General features: G+C 48.7%; 1 protein-coding gene across 1 annotated transcript in view; it reads right to left on the reverse strand.

The window, feature by feature from the left end:
* Positions 1–1137: 1137 nt before the first annotated feature.
* Positions 1138–20806, reverse strand: part of MEGF9 (multiple EGF like domains 9) — a 51383-nt gene continuing 31714 nt past the window's right edge. Inside the window, exons 3-6 of the mRNA XM_055720888.1 lie at positions 11675–11814; positions 7986–8129; positions 6846–7118; positions 1138–2898 (exon numbers count right to left, since the gene is read on the reverse strand). Coding sequence (XP_055576863.1) covers positions 2444–2898; positions 6846–7118; positions 7986–8129; positions 11675–11814 — 1012 coding nt within the window. The 3' untranslated portion in view covers positions 1138–2443. The remainder of the gene's footprint in view (positions 2899–6845; positions 7119–7985; positions 8130–11674; positions 11815–20806) is intronic.

The following is a 20806-nucleotide window of genomic DNA, read 5'->3' on the forward strand; positions in this document are numbered from 1 at the left end:
TTTGTCACCAGTCTGCTCTTTGAAAGTTTGATGAGTAACTCCAGGATTAGCAATATCCAGATGTTCTCTTCCAGTCCTCCCCATTTTATAAAAGTTAACATTGCTCTGAATGACATCAACCAAATTTATTACCTAAACTATGGGACCTCATCCAGGCCCACAGGAGGCACCAGGAACTTTTCCATCGGCTCAGGCCCATAACCAATATCACATTCTGCCCTCACCATTTCCCTTGGTCATCCTCAACTGTTTTCCTCCTTACTTGCTGTGCCTCATCTTTAAATCAGGCAGCAACTTTCTGAGGCAGAAGTGGCATCTTTGTGCATGTGTTTAAAACACCTATTCCCCCCTCTCCCAAAGTCTTCAATGATAAGAAAAGCCTCCATGAAGCACCAGAAAGCGAATAAATAATCACCTCATTCTTCCTATCATTTCTTATCTTGAGAAATATTTACTTTTGCCTGGCTCTGAGGATGCATCAGTCAGCTCCTGCTGACCTTTAGCAGGTACTTCATTTATCCTCAGCATCCATCGCTTGCAAAGCACCAACACACACAGAAATGCAGCTTTAGTTCTGAGGTTGGTCATGAGTTAGGTGAAATATTTGTTTCACACCCTGTTAAATGTAATGGTATTGATTTTCACGGGTCAGACCTGGCAGCTCCCCCACACAGGGAGGGGACAGTGCCTGCCTCAAGGCATGCAGGCACACTGTGGGTACCAAGCGAGGAACTCTCTGGTGCAACCTCCCTGTGCTGTGCTGCCCATTAGTTGTCCTCCCTCTGCTAACTGTCCACCAGCCTCCCACAAAAATCGAGGGAATCTGTGAAACCTGCAGGTGTTTTTTTGACTGCTGATTCCCTACCACCACCTTGTGCTACATACATTTCCTGAAAGCATCCATGCACTTTTAGCTTTTAAGCCAAGAAGCGCAGATCGTCTCCTGCAAGCTTGTTGGTTGAAAGCCATTTCCACCCAAATCCAGGAGATTTCTGCTTTTGCCTTCCATAGGCTGCGCTCAGCCTTCCAGCAAGTCTCCCCCATCACTATGTCAGCACGGGAGAGATGGAAATGAGATCTGCTAACGTGATGAGCAGCCACTTTGGAAAAGCTCAGCTATTGTGATCAGGCTCTCAATGCATTCATGACAGTGTATTTGCTTTTTGTATAAAGACTTAAAAGCAAGTAACAGAATGGTACATCCGATTTTTGGACACCTACTAGGCCCTAGTCATGGTGACACTGGAATTCACTCTATATTTAAAGAAATGGGAAAATTTGACAGATGCAAGTAGGGAGCACTCACATTTTCTCTAAAAAAGAAAGTTATTCAGTGACACTAGAAGAAAAGCTTTAAGCAGTCAGTGTTTGCCAGAGTCCCAGCTCCAACAATATTGCCATCTAATTTACAGTATTTTAAACAATCCTTTTTTTTTTTTTTCTTTTTAAACAACGCCACTAACCGCTGTACAATTAAAATCTAGGTGTTAAAATATGACTTGGGGAATAGGGGAGGTTAGGGGGGTTCATGGTTTTGTTGTTGGGGTTTTTTTGGTTGGTCGGTTGGTTGTCTTTTTTACAAATAATTACAAATACAATTCCAAGAAGATATATTACATTTTATATACAGAACACACCATTTCTATCAGGGTAGGGTATTAAGCCTAGCTTTTATTTTTACACGGCAACCCTGAGATGTCTTGTCGTCTTCCCTTGCACAGAAACTATACAAGTTCATTAACTCCTCCTAGAAAAAAAAAATGGATTGCTATGTTTTAATAGCATCATCACCCTGTATAAATACTCAGAAAAGGAAAAGCTTAGTCTCTTCCCTAAGTCAAATATTTTTCATTACATTTTCCCGTTTCCCTGATTAGTGGAAACTGGTAACGGTGACTTTTTTCCAAGTGTGCAACTCACTCCTCTACTTGCCTTTTGGTATTACAGTGAACAGTTATTTCCCTTTTTTCTCCTCCTTTTCAAACCAGTTTATATCAGGAACTAATACATTAGCCTTCACAAATGTCTATTTCCTGAAAATCCACTGTTAATTCATTAGCTACTTTTCAAACTGAAGGATGCAGACATAAGTGTTAGGCTGGCTGAAAATCAAGTGGCTTCTGATTAATCATGGGGTACTGCTTTCTCCACCCCACCACCTCTTCACAAAAAAAATATTTTCAGATCAGCATAATCAGGTCTGTAACAACAGTGAATTCTATGGATCTTTATGGAGGATAGGACACTGAATGCATTTCACCGTATTACCTGAAATTTGGATGTACTACGCTTTTTTTCTGTTCACCTGCAAGCTACAGCATGCCCAGCGTAAGAGTACCTGAAGAGCAAATTCCTGTGTGGAGCCTTGGCATGGATCCTGATACCCCTTCAACAAGCTCTGTAACTTTTTAAAGCCTACTCGGGAATAGCTGGATCACTTCTTCTAAGCTTTATAATTATGCATGGGAGTCGTCAGCGTTAGCTGTCCATTTGGTGCAACTTCATTCCCATCATCTTCCAACAGCCCTGAAACATCAGCGTTGGGTATGCTGTCGTGGTAGCTGCTAAAACTGATGTTGTCCTCTTTGAGTTCAATGGTCCAAAAAGGAGCATTAAGTTTTCTGTTTTGATACTCACGGTACATGTAGACAGCACCCACAAAGCCCATTAGTAGGACCACAACAATTATGATAACTGTCAAAATAATTATGTTAAACTGAGTCCATGAAACATCTGCAAAAGCAGAGGTACTATTGTCAGAGGAGCTCATAGGAAATATAGTGTGTATAGTTGTTGGTGACAACGTACTGTTTATCACTGCCGTTGAAAATGATGTTGCCTTGCTGGCATTTGGAGCAGAAGTTGTAAACTCCCTTGTTTCTGGGCCAAGAGTGGCTTCTACAAAACAAATTAAAAAACATCAATAAAATACGTTAATCTTGCATCAAACACAAACACAAGAGATTTGACATATCACAGCTATTATGGCAATTAAGTCTACACTGTTAAAGCTGGTATTTTTTCAAAATAGTTTACAAAAATGATTAGCCAAAGTTGGGTTTAGTTTTTGTAAGTAATTCTGTCTGCTAAGTGCTCACTGAGTGCAGCATTCCTATGAAAAATCTGGTGATGGATACACACAGTAGCCAAGACTCGGCATCAGCTGCGTGAGCTCGTGATGAAAGCAAGCCACCCAGCCTAGCTCACGTCCAGCCCATGAAAACGCGGCTCTATCAAGCTGAGCAAGAGTTTGGACTTGGACCCTAACGAAGGCAGAGTTTTGCTTGTTGTCTGCGTGGGCTGCACAATAAGGCTGGGAGGACACAGCAACTCCAGGAGTTAAACCTGTTACAGTTAGTATGCTAGATGTAGGGACATGTTCACAATATTATTATTCCTGCTTTACCTGTAAAAGATGATAAAAAATGAAAAAATGAACCATAAGTATTCTGCCATCATAGTGTTTAGCAACAGGTTTCAGTATTTACACCACTTTATGTAAAAGGGCAAAATAATCCCAGTTCTGCTTTTGAATGAAGAAGTTATACACAAGTCTCACGGAAACCCCCAGCCTGCACAACCGGAAGCAGAAGGTAACCAAATCACAAGAAAAAAAAAATAAAAAATCTGTAGATGTTGTTTGAAGCCTTCAAACAAAGCAGAAACCAGATTGGATCCTGTTTTGTCTACATATGAAGGATGAGAACATGGCAACTACTAAACTGTGCCACAAGCTCCGTCTTCTTCTGCAGCCTGTTCCCAGGCACAAAATAGCCAAGGACCTGCCTTGCTTCCAGCAGACATGGGATAACGCCCTTCGCAGACCTAGGAGTCAGTGACAGGGGAACACTGGAGATCTTGAAAGTGGGATGCAAATTCATTATGCCACCTTCAAACCAGTTGAGCTATAGGCCTCAAAAAGCACCATAAGACCTGAGTATTAGTCTCCCAAATGTAAAATAATAAAGTGTTTTCTTCAGAGGAATAACCTCATCAACTTTAGATTCTCAAATCCAGGCAGCAGGAAGCCTCCAGAAGCTGAAGCCTCAACCAACACGTTCTCTATACCTATTGCTCCACCCGACTCTGCACCCACTTCCCCACTCCCTTCAATTTCTCTTTCTGCTGCCAGAAATGCAACTTCATTTTAAACCACTTACAGCTGCAGCAATTACAGCTGAAGGTGCTGTGCTGTATTGATCCAGCTCTCCTGAAGAGAACGTCTACTAATTATGACTGAGGAGGAGAGTCACTTCCAAAGGACTAATTGTGCACTAAGTTGCATCTCCAATAGCAACAGGAGCTGGAAATATTCAGCATGTCTCCTGCCACGAGCCCTCAGGGAAGTCCCGGGAGTTAACTCTGGGCTCTCATGTTCCCAGTTCAGGTAATGGAGAAAGAAACCCTTGGAGGGGGGATCACACACCTAATTTAGGCTCCTGCTCAGAGTCCCCTTCCTGCAGCAGCTCCTCTACTCTCTGCAGGTCCTGCCTTAGGGTGATAAGAATACTGAGGATGCTGAATGCCAGAAGGCATTTCTCTATGGGGTAACAGGCAGGAGGAAGCAAAATGACAGGAGCAAGAGTTCCTGGATACAGCTCTGGGAGAAGGGCACGAGGAATTCAGTCATTCTTTCCAAATTCCTTCATCAACACTCAATTCTTAGCAAACCCTGCCAAGCAGCTATAATTAGAAAAAACCCAGGATCGAAACAATGGCTGATTCACTAGCGAGGAAACAGGACTTTTCTGGGCTTTATTTGTGAGTCAGCATCAGCTAAGTGCTGGCAAGTGAGACATGGGTGAAAACATTTCCTACAACTGGCGCTAACATCATGGTGAAAGAGGGCCATGCTGTGACCGCGGGCTGTCACCTTTGGGCTGCAACACAGCGATGCCTGTTTCCGCTCACCGGGGCCGTGCCAGCCCTCCAGATGTCCTAAAGCAGCTCCTTGAGAGCAGCAGCTGTTCAGTGAATGGGCTGCTTTGGCAGCTTTGACGTGAGTGTCATATCCAGCTGCTTGATTGAAATGCAGTCTCTGCAAAGCTTCTGCTACCTCCTGCAATGAACGAGCACCGGCAGGAGCCAGGGCCGTGCCAGCAGCCCACACGCCAGCTCTCGGCGAAGGTGGCGATGCTCGGCTGGGTGGCACAGGGCCACGCTGCATCACTAAGTCCTTGCTGCTGTGCCTCATCATCGCAGCAGCAACACCATCCACCCAGGGGTCAAACCCACTGACTTTGGTCATCCCACATGCCCTTTAAATGTTCTCTCCATCAGCCTTGAAAGCATCAAAATCTTGGTCAGGTGTGAGACTCTGAACCGCCCCTGTGGATATGCAAGGTTGGGTTTAGCTTTGCCCAGGCTGTACAAAACATGCTGTATTATTCCAACTGCGACCACTTAAATAGAGTCTGGGTGATGATTTCACTCTAGAAGCCACTCAAAACTAGGCCACTCGAATGCACTAGTGGTTTATGAAAATCTTAACCTAAAACTCCTTAATGCACAGTACCTCAACGTGTCAATTTTTATACAACTTGCTTATAAAAAAATGTATGCCTTCTTAATTGCTTAATAAGAAAGGGAAAAAAAACAGGTGTCAAGGAAAAAACAAAGCTAGAAGAGCATGACCCAGTCCCTCTGAAAGGGGACAGTCTGTCCCCATATCAGGAATCAGCTTTAATAATGCCATTAAAATAAAACTGAATGGTGAAAACTGCCAGTATGCAAGCAAAGCCATACACATGGATTTTAATGGAGCAAGGTCATGCAGCTCTTTGCACAAAGACAGAGCTGTGCAGGGGGAGATAATGGATGACCTGATGCAAAAGTGTCATTTCCAGCCCTGTAATGATACTGTTACAGCTAATGAGTATTCAACTTTTTTGTATTGATCACCTCCCTGCACAGAGGAGGACTCCGTGATTACATCTCCCAGCATGGGAGTGAAAACCACATGAGCTCCTACTGGAAGATCTGAATTAAATCTCTGTTGGTGACAAGGATGAATTTTGATCCAGACACTTTCCTGAAATCTGGGTTCTCTTATCTAATACATAACACCGGTAACGCTTCCATGCATGGAGCTGGAGATCCACCTTGTGGACCAACCACCTGATCACCACTGAAGAAGCAACTTAAGAACCATTTTCTCTCATGCTGCACAGTAGCCTCCCTAAATACCAGAGCTAGTTTGTGTCTGAGATACTGTATGCAGCATCTTGGATGTGGATTTAAGACTGACAAGAGACCACCAGAGCACATACCAGTAAATTCTGGTGTTGGACTCGCTCTGCAAGTTTGGATCTCACCTCTCTGAGCTTTGGCTTCTCCATTTAGGAAGAGAAAAAAGAAAAAAAAAAAAGTATCTAAACTTGATCCAAATAGCTACTGTTTGCAGAGTGTGAGGAGTGACAAAATTTATTATAAACACCCTTTCTAAGCAACTGGAAAACTAGAAGAACTAGACAGAGCTATTGAATGGACTAGTCAATATGGACCATTCACTGGGCACTTAGAGATCAGGTATATCAAGCAACGGAAATCTGAAAACCTACATTTAAATACACTGCAGACAGCGGGGGGGTTTGCCAGCCTGTTCACTGGAGGTGCCTGCCACACTCTGGGAATCGGGGTGGTTACGGAGTTAACTCTAAACCACAGATTTCAAGGCCAGCAGGTACCAACGTGTTCTAAAGGTCTGGGTTTCTTCCCTGTACCACAGGCCAGGTGAATCTGAATCAATCTGAACAACTACCAGCATTCCTTCCCCAGCTGTCAGGCAGCTTGTGCCCACCCGAGCCGCACAGCTTTGACACTGATTTGAGGAGAGTTTGTTTTACCTTTCTTGGTGCAGTTGGTCCCCTCGGGGTCTCGGACATAGCCGTCCTCACACTCCTCGCAGTGAAACCCAGCAGTGTGGTACAGGCAGTCGATGCACTCCCCGCTGTCGGGCTTGCACATGCGGGGGGACCGCGCTGGGTCCACATTCCCATTGCATTTACACCTTACACAGATGCTGTCAGAATTGTAGTAGCCGTTGTCGCACTGGTTGCAGTTCAGGCCAATGTACCCAGTTTTGCATTTGTCACACCTTGGGGCAGATTCACCAGGCTCTAAAGAATACAGAAAGCAAACCAGGTATGTGCCACAGCCCCCTGCAGAGAAACACCCACTGTGGGATTTGTTCTGTGGGACCTGACCACGAGTCATTATGACAAAACCCAGCAGACACTGAGCATTAACAAATCTCAATTTTTACACTGAAAATACCACTTTTGAGCTCCAGCAGCTTCACTGTTCCTTGGAGAAAAAAATGGTTTGGGCATTTCTGATGCGTCGTACCAGCATCACAGAGCACACTCAGCAGTTGCCAAGCAAACTGAACATTTCCGTCTCAAACAGCCGATTTCAGAAAACAGCTGGAACTGTATCAGGGATGCCTGCAACCCACAGGAACTTTCTGGCCTACATAAAGCCAGAGGTGGCTTGATTGCAAAACTGATTAAGGAAATATCAAAAAAAGTCTTATATATGTCTATTACAACTATGACTTCTCTCGGTTACATGAAAATAGAACAGGAAGATTGGGGAATCTCTGCTTGGAGTCCCGTGGAGATGTTCAGAAGAGGGCTCACAGAGGTATGGACATGGCACTGGTGGGCATCTCCTGTACCTCTCCTGCCTGCCACAAGCTCAGCAGTTTCTCTCTGACACACGTTGCAGGTGCTTCAGAGCATGCTGCAGCCTGTAGCCACACACTTCTGATGCCCTCCACTGCACAGCTGCTCTCACAAGAGGCAACACAAGCACCAAGGGTGCAGCGTGGCAGGTGCCGCTTCCAGCAAGGTGCCCCAGTTCTCACAAACATGAGATTCACGGGCTATAAAATGCCTCGCTAGGCTGATGCGCTCCGAGCGGCAATTTAATTGAAAAGAGCTGCATTCATTATCTGAGGAATTAGACCAAAACAAAAGCCTTACGTATTCGGCAGGTGCCAGTCGATGCCACGGTGGAGCATGGGCAGCGATGGCAGGTGTGGGCAGGGTGGGCGCTTCTGTAGAAGCCCTCCTTGCAGAGCTCGCAGTGGTTTCCCTCGGTGTTTTCCTGGCAATGCAAGCAGGTGCCTGGGGAAGGGACAGGAGCACAAGCAACCATTCCATGGCAGGAACTGGAGCAGAATATTTGGAGCAAGAATCCACGTGGAGTGCTCTCAATTATCAGAGCTCACAGGTGATTCTGGATGCCCTCTGGCCAAAACATGATCCTGGCCTCTTATAACCTGCTGATGGTCGTTCCCCCCCTCCACACACATATACACATAACATGAAAAAGTAGGTGGCCCCAGCAGAGAGGCCTGCAGCTCCTCGCTCTAAAAGGTCAGTGCAGGTAAGCACATGCCATCAATATTAAATGGTCCCCAAGGAAAGGAGTTTCAGTTTGCATTTGTGCTGCAGAGATGGAATCTTGATGCTTCAAATCCCCCACTCCCACAAGGGGTCCCCCCAGTTTATGCCTTTGCCCTTCTCTATGTGCAGCCTCTTCCCACACCGAGCGCTGGTGGTCAGGGGAAGGTAGTGCCACCGTCCTGCTCTGGGGGCAGATGACTTCAGCCCCCCAGGACAGCTCAGCTTCTCTATCCCGTCACAGGCACCCGGCAGCAGCAATTACTGACCTTCCCAGAGAACCAGAGGAGAACTGGGGGTTTGCAGGAGCCACCTCCCCTTCCTGGGCAAGCCCCTGAATCAGAAAATCGACGTGCTGTGCCTTAGCAAAGGCTGTGTCCTAATGGCCCTCTAAATTACATTTTGATACTATTGTGACCGGAGAAAGAAAAATCTCCCTAGCTATAAAAACACAGCCTCCATCAAAAGCCCATTCATCAACAGGAACATCCTCTAATTCAGCAGGCTCCTCATCGAGGCGGCAGTGACCTGAGGGAAGCTGATATGATTAAATCCCGTGTACAAGACTCTGAAAAGGCAACCACCACCACCTCACAAACCAGGGCGGCACAGAGCAGTTTATAAGCACAGACAGGAGATTCACTGAGCTAATCTAGCAGTGCTGCAGGGCTATGTTAAAAATCTCATACCAACATTAACTACAGAAAAAATCCTGAGTTACGTTAATGCTGACTGTTAAAAAAAACACAGCAGATTTTCTTATTAACATGGGAAGGGTTTGGCTCCCTTGCAAGCCCTGCACGCTGCACGGCTCCTACTCTTCTCTCCACAGCGGTGACTCCGCAGCCAAGCATCCCCGAGCCAGCCTGGCGTGTCCTTGCAGCTGACCCTCGTGCCAAGGGCAGGAAGCAAACCCTGGCAGCTCCCACTGTTGGGAAGCGGTTGATTCACCCGCACAGTGGGGCTGGAGGCACCCCGGTGACTAAGGACACTTGCTCAGCGTCAGCTCCCACACACTGTTTGCTCTTCACCCAACAGCTTGTCAGACACGAGCCAGTGGCTTTTGTGGGAGAGATGTCAGGGTTAAAGCAGAAAATGATCTGCTGGGCTTGGCTTCTCCAGTTGCAAACCTCAATCAGCTGCTTCAGCACTAAAAAGAACTGTCTGCCTGGGACTGACCAGCTTGTGGAAGGTTAATTTGCCTGATCAGCAGCAAGGGTGCCTTGAACTGTGCTCTGCAGGCATTAATGGGGGCATAAATCTGGGATCACACCTGCGTTTTCTGTACAGGCTCGGTCATTGCAGGACCAATGTCTTTCCCACCGGCTGAAATTACTCACATTTATCGACACGGACCCTGCAAAATGGCTGTGTTTCCGATGAGTCAGCAAGTTGCTCAGCCATGCAAAGCATGCATGGGCTTGCAATCAGGTATCAGGATGGAAAGCCTTAATAATTAATAGCACTTCCCATCCTGATAATGCCCTCAGGAAGGATTAGACCACACAGCACCCCAGCTGGGAAGAAGCAACCAAACTCATTGCACAGACACAGCACGGGGCACAAGGCTCGTGTCGAAGGAAGCGCTGGCGCCTGGGGAGCTCTGGCTGCCCAATTTCCAGCCCAGTAATTTTAAATCTTCCTCCTGGCCAGAGCAAACCCAGCGAGGCTTGCGGAGCTGGCAGCGGAGCCGGCAGAGGGAGCCCCAAGTACAGAATTCATGCGAAAGAAACCTCGAAAATTTGACAAAGACTACACACAGTTGATGTAAAGCTGGGGAGGTCACACAAAGTGCAGTCTCTAGAGCAGGCTGAGTGTGCTGTGTTACTTATTAGACGTCAGATCTAATTTTTAATCGACTGTTCTCTGTTCTGGTTTTGTTGGGTTCCTCCACCCCCAGCAGCAAATAGAGCAGATGGAGGAAAATTTTAAAAATGGATTTTTGTCAAATCAACAATAGGTCATTAACGAAAGAGAGGGTTTTTCTTTGCAATGCTGTGGTCAGAGCTGGACAGCCTCAGCAGAAGGGATGCCTGCACAGCCCCGTCCTGGAGGCAAGATCTGTGCTGGGGTTTGTTTTGTTTTGTTTTGTTTTTTTTAAATCAAGAGTAGGGGGAACATTGAGGGAGAAAAAGGGAGAGCAGATTATCTCACTCCCTCACAAAACCCACACACCCAGCTCCAAATCAGTAACACAGCTGATGTGCACACAGCTTTAGGTACAATCTTACATGCTTCAGTATCGGTAGGACATAAGCACATGAAGTCCAGTATAGGAACAATTGCAGTAATTCACCCCCAGGGAGTGCAGACCTGGCACCTGCCGCTCCCCCCGAACGCCAAGCAGGAGCAGGGCATCAGCTGGGCACCGCCAGCACTGCGCCTGCCCGTTCCTCCCCTGCAAACACACAGGCCATGAGGAAACGGACAATGGTGCAGAAATTGCCCAGAAACACCTTATTGGATGAGCTCTGCCTCCCTGACAGCTATGCAAAAATGCTGCAACATTTTTTAAATTATTACTCCTTTCTAAGCTCCTGGATAAATATTGCAGAACTGCATCCCATCTTGGAAGTTTTGATGAGAATTTGGGATTTGAAGTGTGAGTTTTGTTGCTAAAGTGGGGATTGCGCAGGCAGTCACAGAACATAGCTCCTCCGGGATCACTCCTTTTGGTGGAGATGGGAAAGCAATTACATTCCCCACTGCCCTCCCATAAGCTATTCAAACACAGGTGTCTCAACATTTGCACTCCAGCAACATCTGTATGAGTGAGAGACAGTCAAAGAAACGATCAAGGAAAACGAACGAGGTAAATTTATAAAAAGTGGGCAATATTAATTAGGTGGTGACAGTTTTTTCCAGCACTAATCGTGTTATCTGTTGCCATAACAGTCACCTTATGTCAGTACCAGTACTATATGTTTCCAGGTAAACAACAGTTAAAGAAAAGCTCCTTAAAAGCCCATGTTGTGTATTTGTGCTAGTGCAGAGAACAACAGAGCACTGATTTCTGATAGAGGCTGCAGAATGAAGGCTCTGCACTGCAGCATGAGGTACATAACGCAGCCTTGATGGCCTTCCTGGAGAAAAGGACTAGCTCCAACCTCACCCTGCATTTTAAGGTAAAGATCCTGGGTACTCAAGGCATAAAGATGCAGATGAAGAGGATGGGAGCAGAGGTCTGCTGACCAAAAATGGCAAAATCCAGAGACAGAGGAGACAGGTGAAGTCTGCATCCACCATGGTCGCAAGAGGATAGTTACCTGTTAAGCTGTCACAGGTTTTGGAGTGGTTGTTGCACTGGCATGGCTCGCAGGTGGTTTCGTTAAACCGGTAGTATCCATCGCTGCACCGGTCACACTTCAGGTCCGTGACACCGACTTTACACTGGCATTTCCCAAAGCTGCACAGACAGAAACAGTGAAATGTCGATGTGCTGGGAGGCATCCAAAGGACAAACCTGTGGTCAGTGTTTTGGGCTCCCTTTCCAGAGTGGGGAACTCTGTGCAGGAATGCCTGCTGGAACCAGGACGTGAAACCCATGGGCAACAATTTCCAAGAAGTGATGGGGAGTTCTGGGAAGGCTGAATCTCTGCAAAACCAGTTGCCCTGACAGCAATTTCCAGCTGGGCACTAGAATTCATCGCTCATTCTGGAAAGCCTTGGCCCAAAGCCATGCCCATGCGTCAGCCCCCAGCTGATGCTCCGACAGCCCCGCTCCGGCCCAAGCTTCATCAAGCACCTGCACTGGCCCTGGGTCCTGCAGGACACTGGGACACCCGTGATCACCACACCTGAACCACAAAAGAGCACCCACGTGGATAATCATCTCCCTTCTGCATTGGTGCCAAGCGGCACCTCCTGGATTTTGGGGCGAGCGGACAATTCCCTGCTCACCACCTGCTTTCCCAGCTCCCCTGAGAGCCAGCGCAGCAGCTCAGGTGTCTCGCTGGGGTTTCAGCCCAGGCAGGCGTCAGCCTCCTGCCCTCCCTCAGCTTCTCCTCCACAGTCCTATTTATCCCTTCCACACAGCATTCTCAGGGCCACTGGACAAGCTCCTCTCCCCAGTCAACTTCTCCAGGGCAAGACAAGAGAGGGTTTTCCCTTCCCGGCAGTTCCCACTAGAGCGAATCCCAGGCAGGAGCCTGTTTACCCGGGCACCCTCTCTGGCTGCACGGAGGGTGGAGTTCTGCACAGTTAAAACAGAGGGCATTGCTGTGAGCTGGCATGAGCAAATACCAAGAGGCTATAAAAAGCAAAGGTTACCCTCATTCCTCTGGCTCTGCATGCCAGTCTCTCCATGTAGAGGCTTCAAACCTATTGCTTTCATAAGTGACTTTATATACTAGCAGCATTGAGGCTCAGCTCTCAGAGACATCACAGGAATGGATGAAATGTTCTTTCCCATCACCCCGCCGACACGGTGACTGCTGGCTATGGCTCATCCCGCCCACACACCTGGGAACCACAACCGCCCCAGCCGAGGATGGGGAGCACAGAAGTGCCCCTCCGCATCTCCAACAGCCCTGGGGTGACCTGCAGGAAACCTCAGCCCTGCGTGCTGCACGGGGAGGCCAGGACAGCAAGCCAAATAAACGTCATTCGGTTCCCTCCAGGAGAGGGGTTTATTTGCAGCTGCAGCGGACAAAGCCAGTGCCATCCACGGAGCACCCCCAGCACACCACTGGATGCGCCCTCCTCTTGGCTCTCCCTTGTATAGCCCCCACCCTACTCATACACTTTTTTAATTCACCATTTCAGGGTTTGGTGTGCCTGCACAAAGATAACCTATTGTTCTCCCTCGCTCCTCCTGGGGAAGAGTGAGAAATGCACAATTTGCTCCTAAAAGCCCCTAGAAAAATCTGCTGATTAAAACTAATAGAAGCTGAGGCTCCAAATGGCTTGATGCACCGTTGATGTGTTGTTTTTAATTAAAATGCAGTAGATTGCAATGTTTGGGGGAAGACATTGCTTCTGTTAGAAATTAACATAATTTAGTATTTCTGTTGTTCGTCTGTTTGCCAAAGGAAGAGGAAATACTCAAAGGCACACCAAAATACGGAACTCTGCCCAAGTGGCTGCACAATTAAGTAGTTCCAGAAAATGAAACTTTAGGCATATTTAATGGACTGATTACAAGAAGGAAAAAGAAATAGGATGTTTCCTTGCTCTCCAGACCATTATCTGGAATTGCAGCAGGCAGATGCAGAATTCAAAGGGATGCTGTTAAGCAGCTCAGTATGTTTGACTTTTAAAGAGCTTTTTGCAAGACCTCACATTAATCCAAATGTTGTCACAGTGTTTAAAATAAAAGCAAACAAAAAACAGTTTGTTTTTATTTGCTTCTGACCACTACTAGACAGATATTCTTGTAAGCGAGCAGGGGACTGGCAGAGCCAAGCAGGGAGAAGCAATTAATTTGTGGGGGATCCAATATTTAGCCTGAAAACTCATCTTCTGGGGATGTGTGCTATGAGTAGGGCTTCACGGGACCCAGCACTAGAGCTGTATAATCCTCAGCCTCCCAGGCTTCCTCCTGGAGCCCAGGGCGCTCCCTTTTACTCTCTCTTGTCCCTCGATCAAGCCTTTATCTCAGTGACAGCCGCCTCTTCCCCCGGCTGGCACCCTTCCACCCAGACTCCTACTCCAGTTCTTGAAAGGAGGCTTATTTCCCCAACGACTCTGCTAGAGCTCAATGCAGCATTTTGGGGCAGCGTCCCTTGGTTTTACTCGTTAGCTTAAAAATAACAGGAAAGCAAGCTATTTAAAAAAAAAAAAAAAAAAAAAAAAAGATGGTTTTGGAAAGTTTGGTTTTAATGCCTCTCAAGGAGACCTTTTCTCAACATGTTACACATGGCACCGAGCCAAGTTCTGCATGTGCAAGAATTAAATCACTCAGCAAATATAAAGCTTTGCCTGTGGTCATTGCTTCCATACAATAAAGCCCCCTTACAACACTCCTTTTTATAGATCCAGTCCAGTAAAGACTGTCAGACACTTTTTAAAGCAAAGGTCAATGACATAAATGCATTAAAACCACAAAAAAAAAACCCAAACCCCCAGCCTCCTGTTAACAGACCGATTGTGCCCATAAGAATCCAGAAACTTGAAAGAAAAGACCCACAGTTTAATACTTGCACGGTGAGAACTGAACTGGATTTTGAGTATCAGCCAGGAATTTCTTTTTGGGGGGAAGTGGGGGGGAAGGAGGGGGAAGGGAAGAGGGAAACATTTTGATGCAGCAACATCAATTGCTCAACTCCATTTCAGATGATTATTAACTCCACTGCAGCCAGCCAATTTTTAGCCCTCAAAAGAATCAATGGAAGGATGTGTTGGGATAAAAAGAGAGTTCCAGTAACAAAAAGTCTCCTGCTAGCCTTGGTTTCTACTAAGTTTTCATTAATATACTTACTTTAAAGACCATGTAGGTAATATATATCACCATCACATCATCCATCAACTTTATATACATTTCCTAATGATTAAAAACATCACCAGCACAAGAGATCCTGGCAGAAGGAGCAGGCAGTGATGGCCAGCCAGCCAGGACAGGGGCAGACCACGTGCAAGGCTCGGATCCAACCCCAGGCAATCGGACCCTGTGGGGGTGAGGGCTACATGCCAGGTTTGGGACCCCCCCAAGGCAGGAGCTCGTGCATCTCATCGCCCTCAGCCCTGGGGCTTCATGTTATGCCTTGGAAGCTGCTGTCTTGGTGCCTGCGGGGTGGCAGCCTGGGGCAGCACAGCACCCACTGGCAGGATGCGGCCACCCAGGGCAGCAGCGTGCCAGCAGGCACTGGGGAGGGAGTGGTAAGTAAAAGCAAAATACTGGGCAGAGGGAACAGCCTACACCCCAAAATATGTCCTCAAAATCCAGTCTGATTTAATTTCTGCCCCCACCAAGCCCCCTGCCACTCCACTCAAGGGCAAACAGCCACAGGACACAGGAGATCCCATCACTCGCCAAGTAACCCAGGCCACTAGTGGCAACAAAACGTTCCCCACGGTGGGGTGTTACAGGACCACAGCTCCACAGCTACAGAAGTTCAGGGGACACCACAGTGACCCCCCCAGCTCCATGTATTGCTCTGGCTCCTGTTAAAGAGGGTGACTGCAGATAGCTTTGACTCCGCTTGGAAGTATCCTAGAAGCTGAGCGTGGAGAACATGTAACACCTCCAAAATCCTGTCTCCTGCCCGGCCTGAAGCCGCAGAGCATCCTGCAGATGATTTTCGGCCAGGTCTGATGGCGGGGGAAGGACGCGCTGACGGGACGGGCTCCACCAGGGAGGCTGGGCAATGCCCCAACCTTGCACCACGCAGCACAGGGCAGCATGGGAACTCACGGCCTCACCACAAGGAAAGAAAAAAAAAAAAGCATTACAATATCTGTGATCTGAGGCAGATCGCAATGTGCAGTTGTGTCTGTAATGGGTCTCCACTCCTCCTCCACAGAAACATCCTGAAGTTAGCAGGGACGTGACAGACACAAGATGGATGGGAAGACGAGGACCATAGCCTCAAGGGCTGATCGGAGACATGCTGTGCATGGTTTAATGGTGTAACAGAAAACCCTTAGCAAGCTCTAATCGTTTATTTTCTTTTTTTTCCTTTTTTTTCCTTTTTTTCTTTTTTTTTTTTTTCCCCAAGGAGGAGGGAAGGGAGAAATTAGTTTTGAATGTTTTCCCAGATGCCAGAAAAACCTGGATGCCCAGCTGCTGTTGAGAGCCCAGGGACGGCCTGACCATGTCAGAGCCAGCCAAAACAGTACAGCACCAAGCTTCTGTGCCTGGATTTTCTAAAATACATGAGCCTGGTAGGATTTTGGGGCAGTCAGAGAAGGCAGGAGCACCCATGGGTCTCAAACCCAGGCATACCATGTGGATGAGCCATGCAAACCCCACACACACACACTTTGGAGTGGCTGGCTTTGGAGAGGTTTGCCAAACAGATTTACCGTTTTCATCGTGAAGCACAGAGCACATGTATATGCACCCCCCGCACCACAGCACCTCCCAGGGCCACATCACCTGCCAGCACCATCCCCAGAAGAGCCGGTGAGGGGCCAGGCTGCCCTGAGAAAGAGGAACACAAGGGCTACAGGCAGCCCCCACCCCGAGCTGGTGGCACCTCCAGCATCGCCTGCTGCCCCGTCCCTCCCAGGCGCTGCCTTGCGAACCTCTGGTTGCAGATATGCCCATCCCTCACCCCAGCAGCGCCCGGTGGCACGCCGGCAGCGTGTGCCATTAACAGCAGCGGCAGTGCTCCCTATGAATGAGGAAAACCACACTGCTGAACTACAAGGATCTGTAAAACAACCCTCATGAAAAGGCTTTATCACACTTTGATGGAATAAGACAAAAGGATGCTGTGCAAGATTAGGAAGATTCAGAAGAGATACCGCTAAAAATGGTGCGTTTCTCCAGTGAGCCTGGCTCGTTTTGTGCTGATTTTCTGTGATGTCTGACAGCAGCCAGGAGAGAAATCTCTCTCACATTTCTCTGGGCAACGTAGAAAAGCTAACATTTGAAAGCTAAACCCTCCAAGACACTTCCATGGAAAACCAGCGCTGTTAACAGCCACCCCAAGCAAACCGAGAACCCTCGTAACCCACGTGTTGATTTTCCTTTAGGTCAGTTCCTTTGAATACCAGCACGTGGGGAAGCAGAGAGCAGCCAGAAGCTTCACGTTGGGTCTCACCTCCCCACTCCCTCGGCTCAAACCAAAGCCACTGGCAGCCAAAACGCTTTTAGGGAATGGTGGAAGGGTTAGTGCGACCGCGGCCGAGCCCCGCGCCTGCCGCCCTGCTCAGAGCTGCCTTTGTGGAGGGCAGAAGAAGCGGGGCTTTATTGCGGCAAACATTGGGCCATTGTGCGCCGCATTCCTCGCTTTGTGCTGGGGGACGGCATCTGTTTATATGGCAGCCCTTGACGGAGCGGGGACACTTCACAGCTCTGAAAGGCCATTCTGTAAATGTCAAAGGGCCACCTTGTCTGGTCACTGCCGCCTCCGCAGCCCCGTCTCCCCCACCAAGGATGCCCCCTGCTGCTGGGAAAGCCGGGGATCTCCAGTCCGGGGCTGTGCTGTCTCCTCGGGGTGCCCTCCAGCACCACCCCCCAGGACCCTGGTGCCCAGGGAGGGAGGAAGCAATGGGAAGCCCACCATGGCCTTGGAAGGTTGGATGGAGTCCTCTATGGTTTGGCATGAGGAGAAGCAGCAAAAGCCTAACTAACTACACAGTCTGAACCCCAAATAGTGTGTCCCAGCTTCCCAGAGCATCCCCTGGAGATCACAGCAATATGGGGACGGGACAGGCAACCTTAACACAGCGTAGGATGCATCAGTGGGGAATGCAGGGAGACAGGGCTGGTCCCCGTTGGACACATCAGCTTTGGCCAACATCGTCCCTCCATCCCCCACATCTCTACTGATGCCTCCTCTCAGCAGCAGAAAAAGGCATGGGCAGCAAGCACTGCCTGAAGCCAGGCTGGGCACCACCTCCCCCAAACCAGAATTTAGCCACAAGAGCTTAAAAAGTTGAGCCAGTATTGGTTTTGAGGGTGGTCAATGTTTACCAGAGCAGCAAGTCTGCAACAGACAACACTGGAACAGCAAAGCCTGCTGGAAAATGAACAAAATGACAGGATTTCTGAGAAGCCACAATTACTGTAGGAGAGATGATAACCATCCACCTTTCCCTGCTGCTGTGTCCAGTCACTCACTCCCCATCCCTGTCTGCAACCGAATAAAAACAGGTGCAGGTGCAGTTTCTACCTGCTTGTGGGGGAAGAGAGGAGAACCGACTGGATAGAAGGATAGAAGTCTGTACTAGGAGAGAGACTTAGATAATTAAAGCACACAGAAAAATATGCTCTAACAGGGTATTCTTCCGCTTTTATGGTGTCCACATGTAACAATTTCCACTAAAAAAAAAAAATCTCCGCAGAGGGATGCTGACAAGGCATTACTGGGAGATAATGAGCCACCGTTTGTGCTCAGCAAATCTATGAAAGGGAGAGCAGTCTTTCTAAAACAGAGAAAAAGTGGGGTGGTTCTGTTTGGGTTTTGTTTGGTTTTGGTTTTTTTTAAATAAGTCATTGAGGAGTTGGGCTCCCAAGGTCTTATCTCCAAAGAGGAGCGGTGCCCAATGTGGTTTACTGGACTGCTAAAACACAGTAGAATGGAAATAGAGTTCCCACGCAAAGAAAAGACATTTCAGAAGTGTGATGACACACCACTAAAGACAAAAAATGAAGATATTTCTTTATGCAAAATGAGAACTCCACTGCCTTCCCCCAGATAACCTCCTGTGGTTGGGACGGGCAGAGACCCTGGGAACATGAGGTCTCTCATCTCAGACCATGGCCACGAGCACCCTTTCTGCGCAGGCTGGTGAAGCTCCACAAAAACCTTGAATTTCATCAGCTCTTTTGCATTTTCTGACTTAACCAAAAAAACCCCCAAATTCTGCCCCACATGGCTTCACACTGCATGATGCCCAAGGTGCACCTTGCCTGCGACCCACCCGGGTCCTTCCCACTGCCATCAGGGCCGATGTTCCTTATCACTTTTCCCTCCGTGGTCTCTGCGCCTTGCCACATCACACCAGCTCTGTGAACGTGGCGTGCAGCAACCCCTGCCCAGCTCCCCACGCTCCTCCAGAAACCCCAGCCCTCATTCAAAGACCTTAACAAAGAACACTGTCCAGTGCTGCTGACCTTACTCTCACCAGCAATGCTCTTGCAAATCCACATGAGTAAGGGTCACATAGATCAGTCTCTCCAAAGAGAAACCCACCACAAAGGCGGCACAGAGGGATGGAGAGTGCCCAGCTAACAGCACCCCCCTTTCAGCCTCGCAGCACCCCTGCTCCGGGGGACAGCCATGCGTAAATCAGGGACGCTCTGTTTTTGTTCGTTTTAATATAAACATAAAATGAGAACCCTTCGAGGAGGCAAAACATCTCTGAATTAACACTTTGGCATTTATATGCATGCTTTGTATTTTTTAATTTTTTTTAAAAAACTGAAACAAGTGACAGGAGGTCTCTCTAACATGCCTTACGCTGAGCCTGCCGCATGAACCGTGCACAGCCAGGACCGCACACTGCAGAGCCACCTCCCCAGCCCGCCGCGAGCAAACACTGCTCAGTTCGCAAAGGAGCTGAGCGCTGCACGCTTGGGCAGCGTGTTACAGCACCAGCCACGAACCACAGCGAGCATCACCCCCAAGCAGCGCGTCAGAGCTGCTGCTTCCCATTGCACTCCTGCCTGTGGGGAAACTGAGGCACAGACAGAGGGAGCAGCTTAAACCGATTCACAGACCCCAATTTAACATGCATCTGTTTTCACTAGGGACAATGATAGCATATTATGTGTGTTTAGAGCTTTTTAAGGGAACTGGAAAAACCTAGCCAGGTTTAGATGGCTAACCCCGGTTTAGCTAAACCATACTGCAATCCTTAAACACGCCACAGCACCCACAGCTCTGCTCTCGTTCACTGGCGCACGTCACGGTGCAGCACAAGCCGAAGGGTGCATCACCCTGCCTTCCCTAGAACCAGGGCGAGTTCGTTTAAAACACAAAACCTCCCAGGGAACAGGGGAACCGAGGGCTGAACCCTTCAGCTGGGCAGCGGTGTCTCACAGCACCTTCGCATCCCACAGCGCGGGGTGCAAAAGCACCCACGTGGGGACAGTTGCTGGTGGGCTAAACAAGCTGCCCCTGCGGCTGCAGGGCCGCGCTTTGGAGAAAAGCCACAAAAGCCTACGTGGTGGGCTCGGAAAGCCTGGGACAAGGGCCTCGCAAGAGGTAAATGGGGGCAGCGCCAGCTCTCCCGCCCCGCACTGGGCACAGGGCACAGCAGACGAGCCGCCGGGCCCCGGGGCGCTGGCTCGCACGGGGCTGGCCCTTGGCCAGGTGTCACCTGTGTTTGCAGTGTGCGGACAGCCACTGCTGCTAGCAAGGTAAAAATACATACATAAATAAAAATGCAGAGTCATCTGGAACCTCCTGCTCGCCAGGAGGGTACCACACACTGCCTCTCCCAGGCTGGCCTCTTCCCGACTGCAGTCCTGCTCCTTTAAATGACTCAGCCAGAGGACAGGTTTGCACAGGAAAATTATTTCCGCCTGCATTTAAACAGCTGCGCCCGCACAGCCCCTCATGCCGGTGCACGACTGAAGCCCTGCAGCAGGGAAAGGCTTCCCCAACCCCAACCCCCTGCCCGCGCCGAGCCGCAGCGCATCCCAGGGCTGCCGTGGGGAGCAGCTGCTGTGCCAGCTCCCTGTGCCATGGGTCACCTGGGGACACAAGTGGCTTTTTGGGCCAAGCCACAGGGCAGGACATGGAGGGCAGGAGTGTGCTAGGCACTGCAGAAACACTGCGAGGAGC

This window comes from Falco cherrug, chromosome 9 (genome assembly GCF_023634085.1).
Source record: "Falco cherrug isolate bFalChe1 chromosome 9, bFalChe1.pri, whole genome shotgun sequence".
In the NCBI taxonomy this organism is placed as follows: domain Eukaryota; kingdom Metazoa; phylum Chordata; class Aves; order Falconiformes; family Falconidae; genus Falco; species Falco cherrug.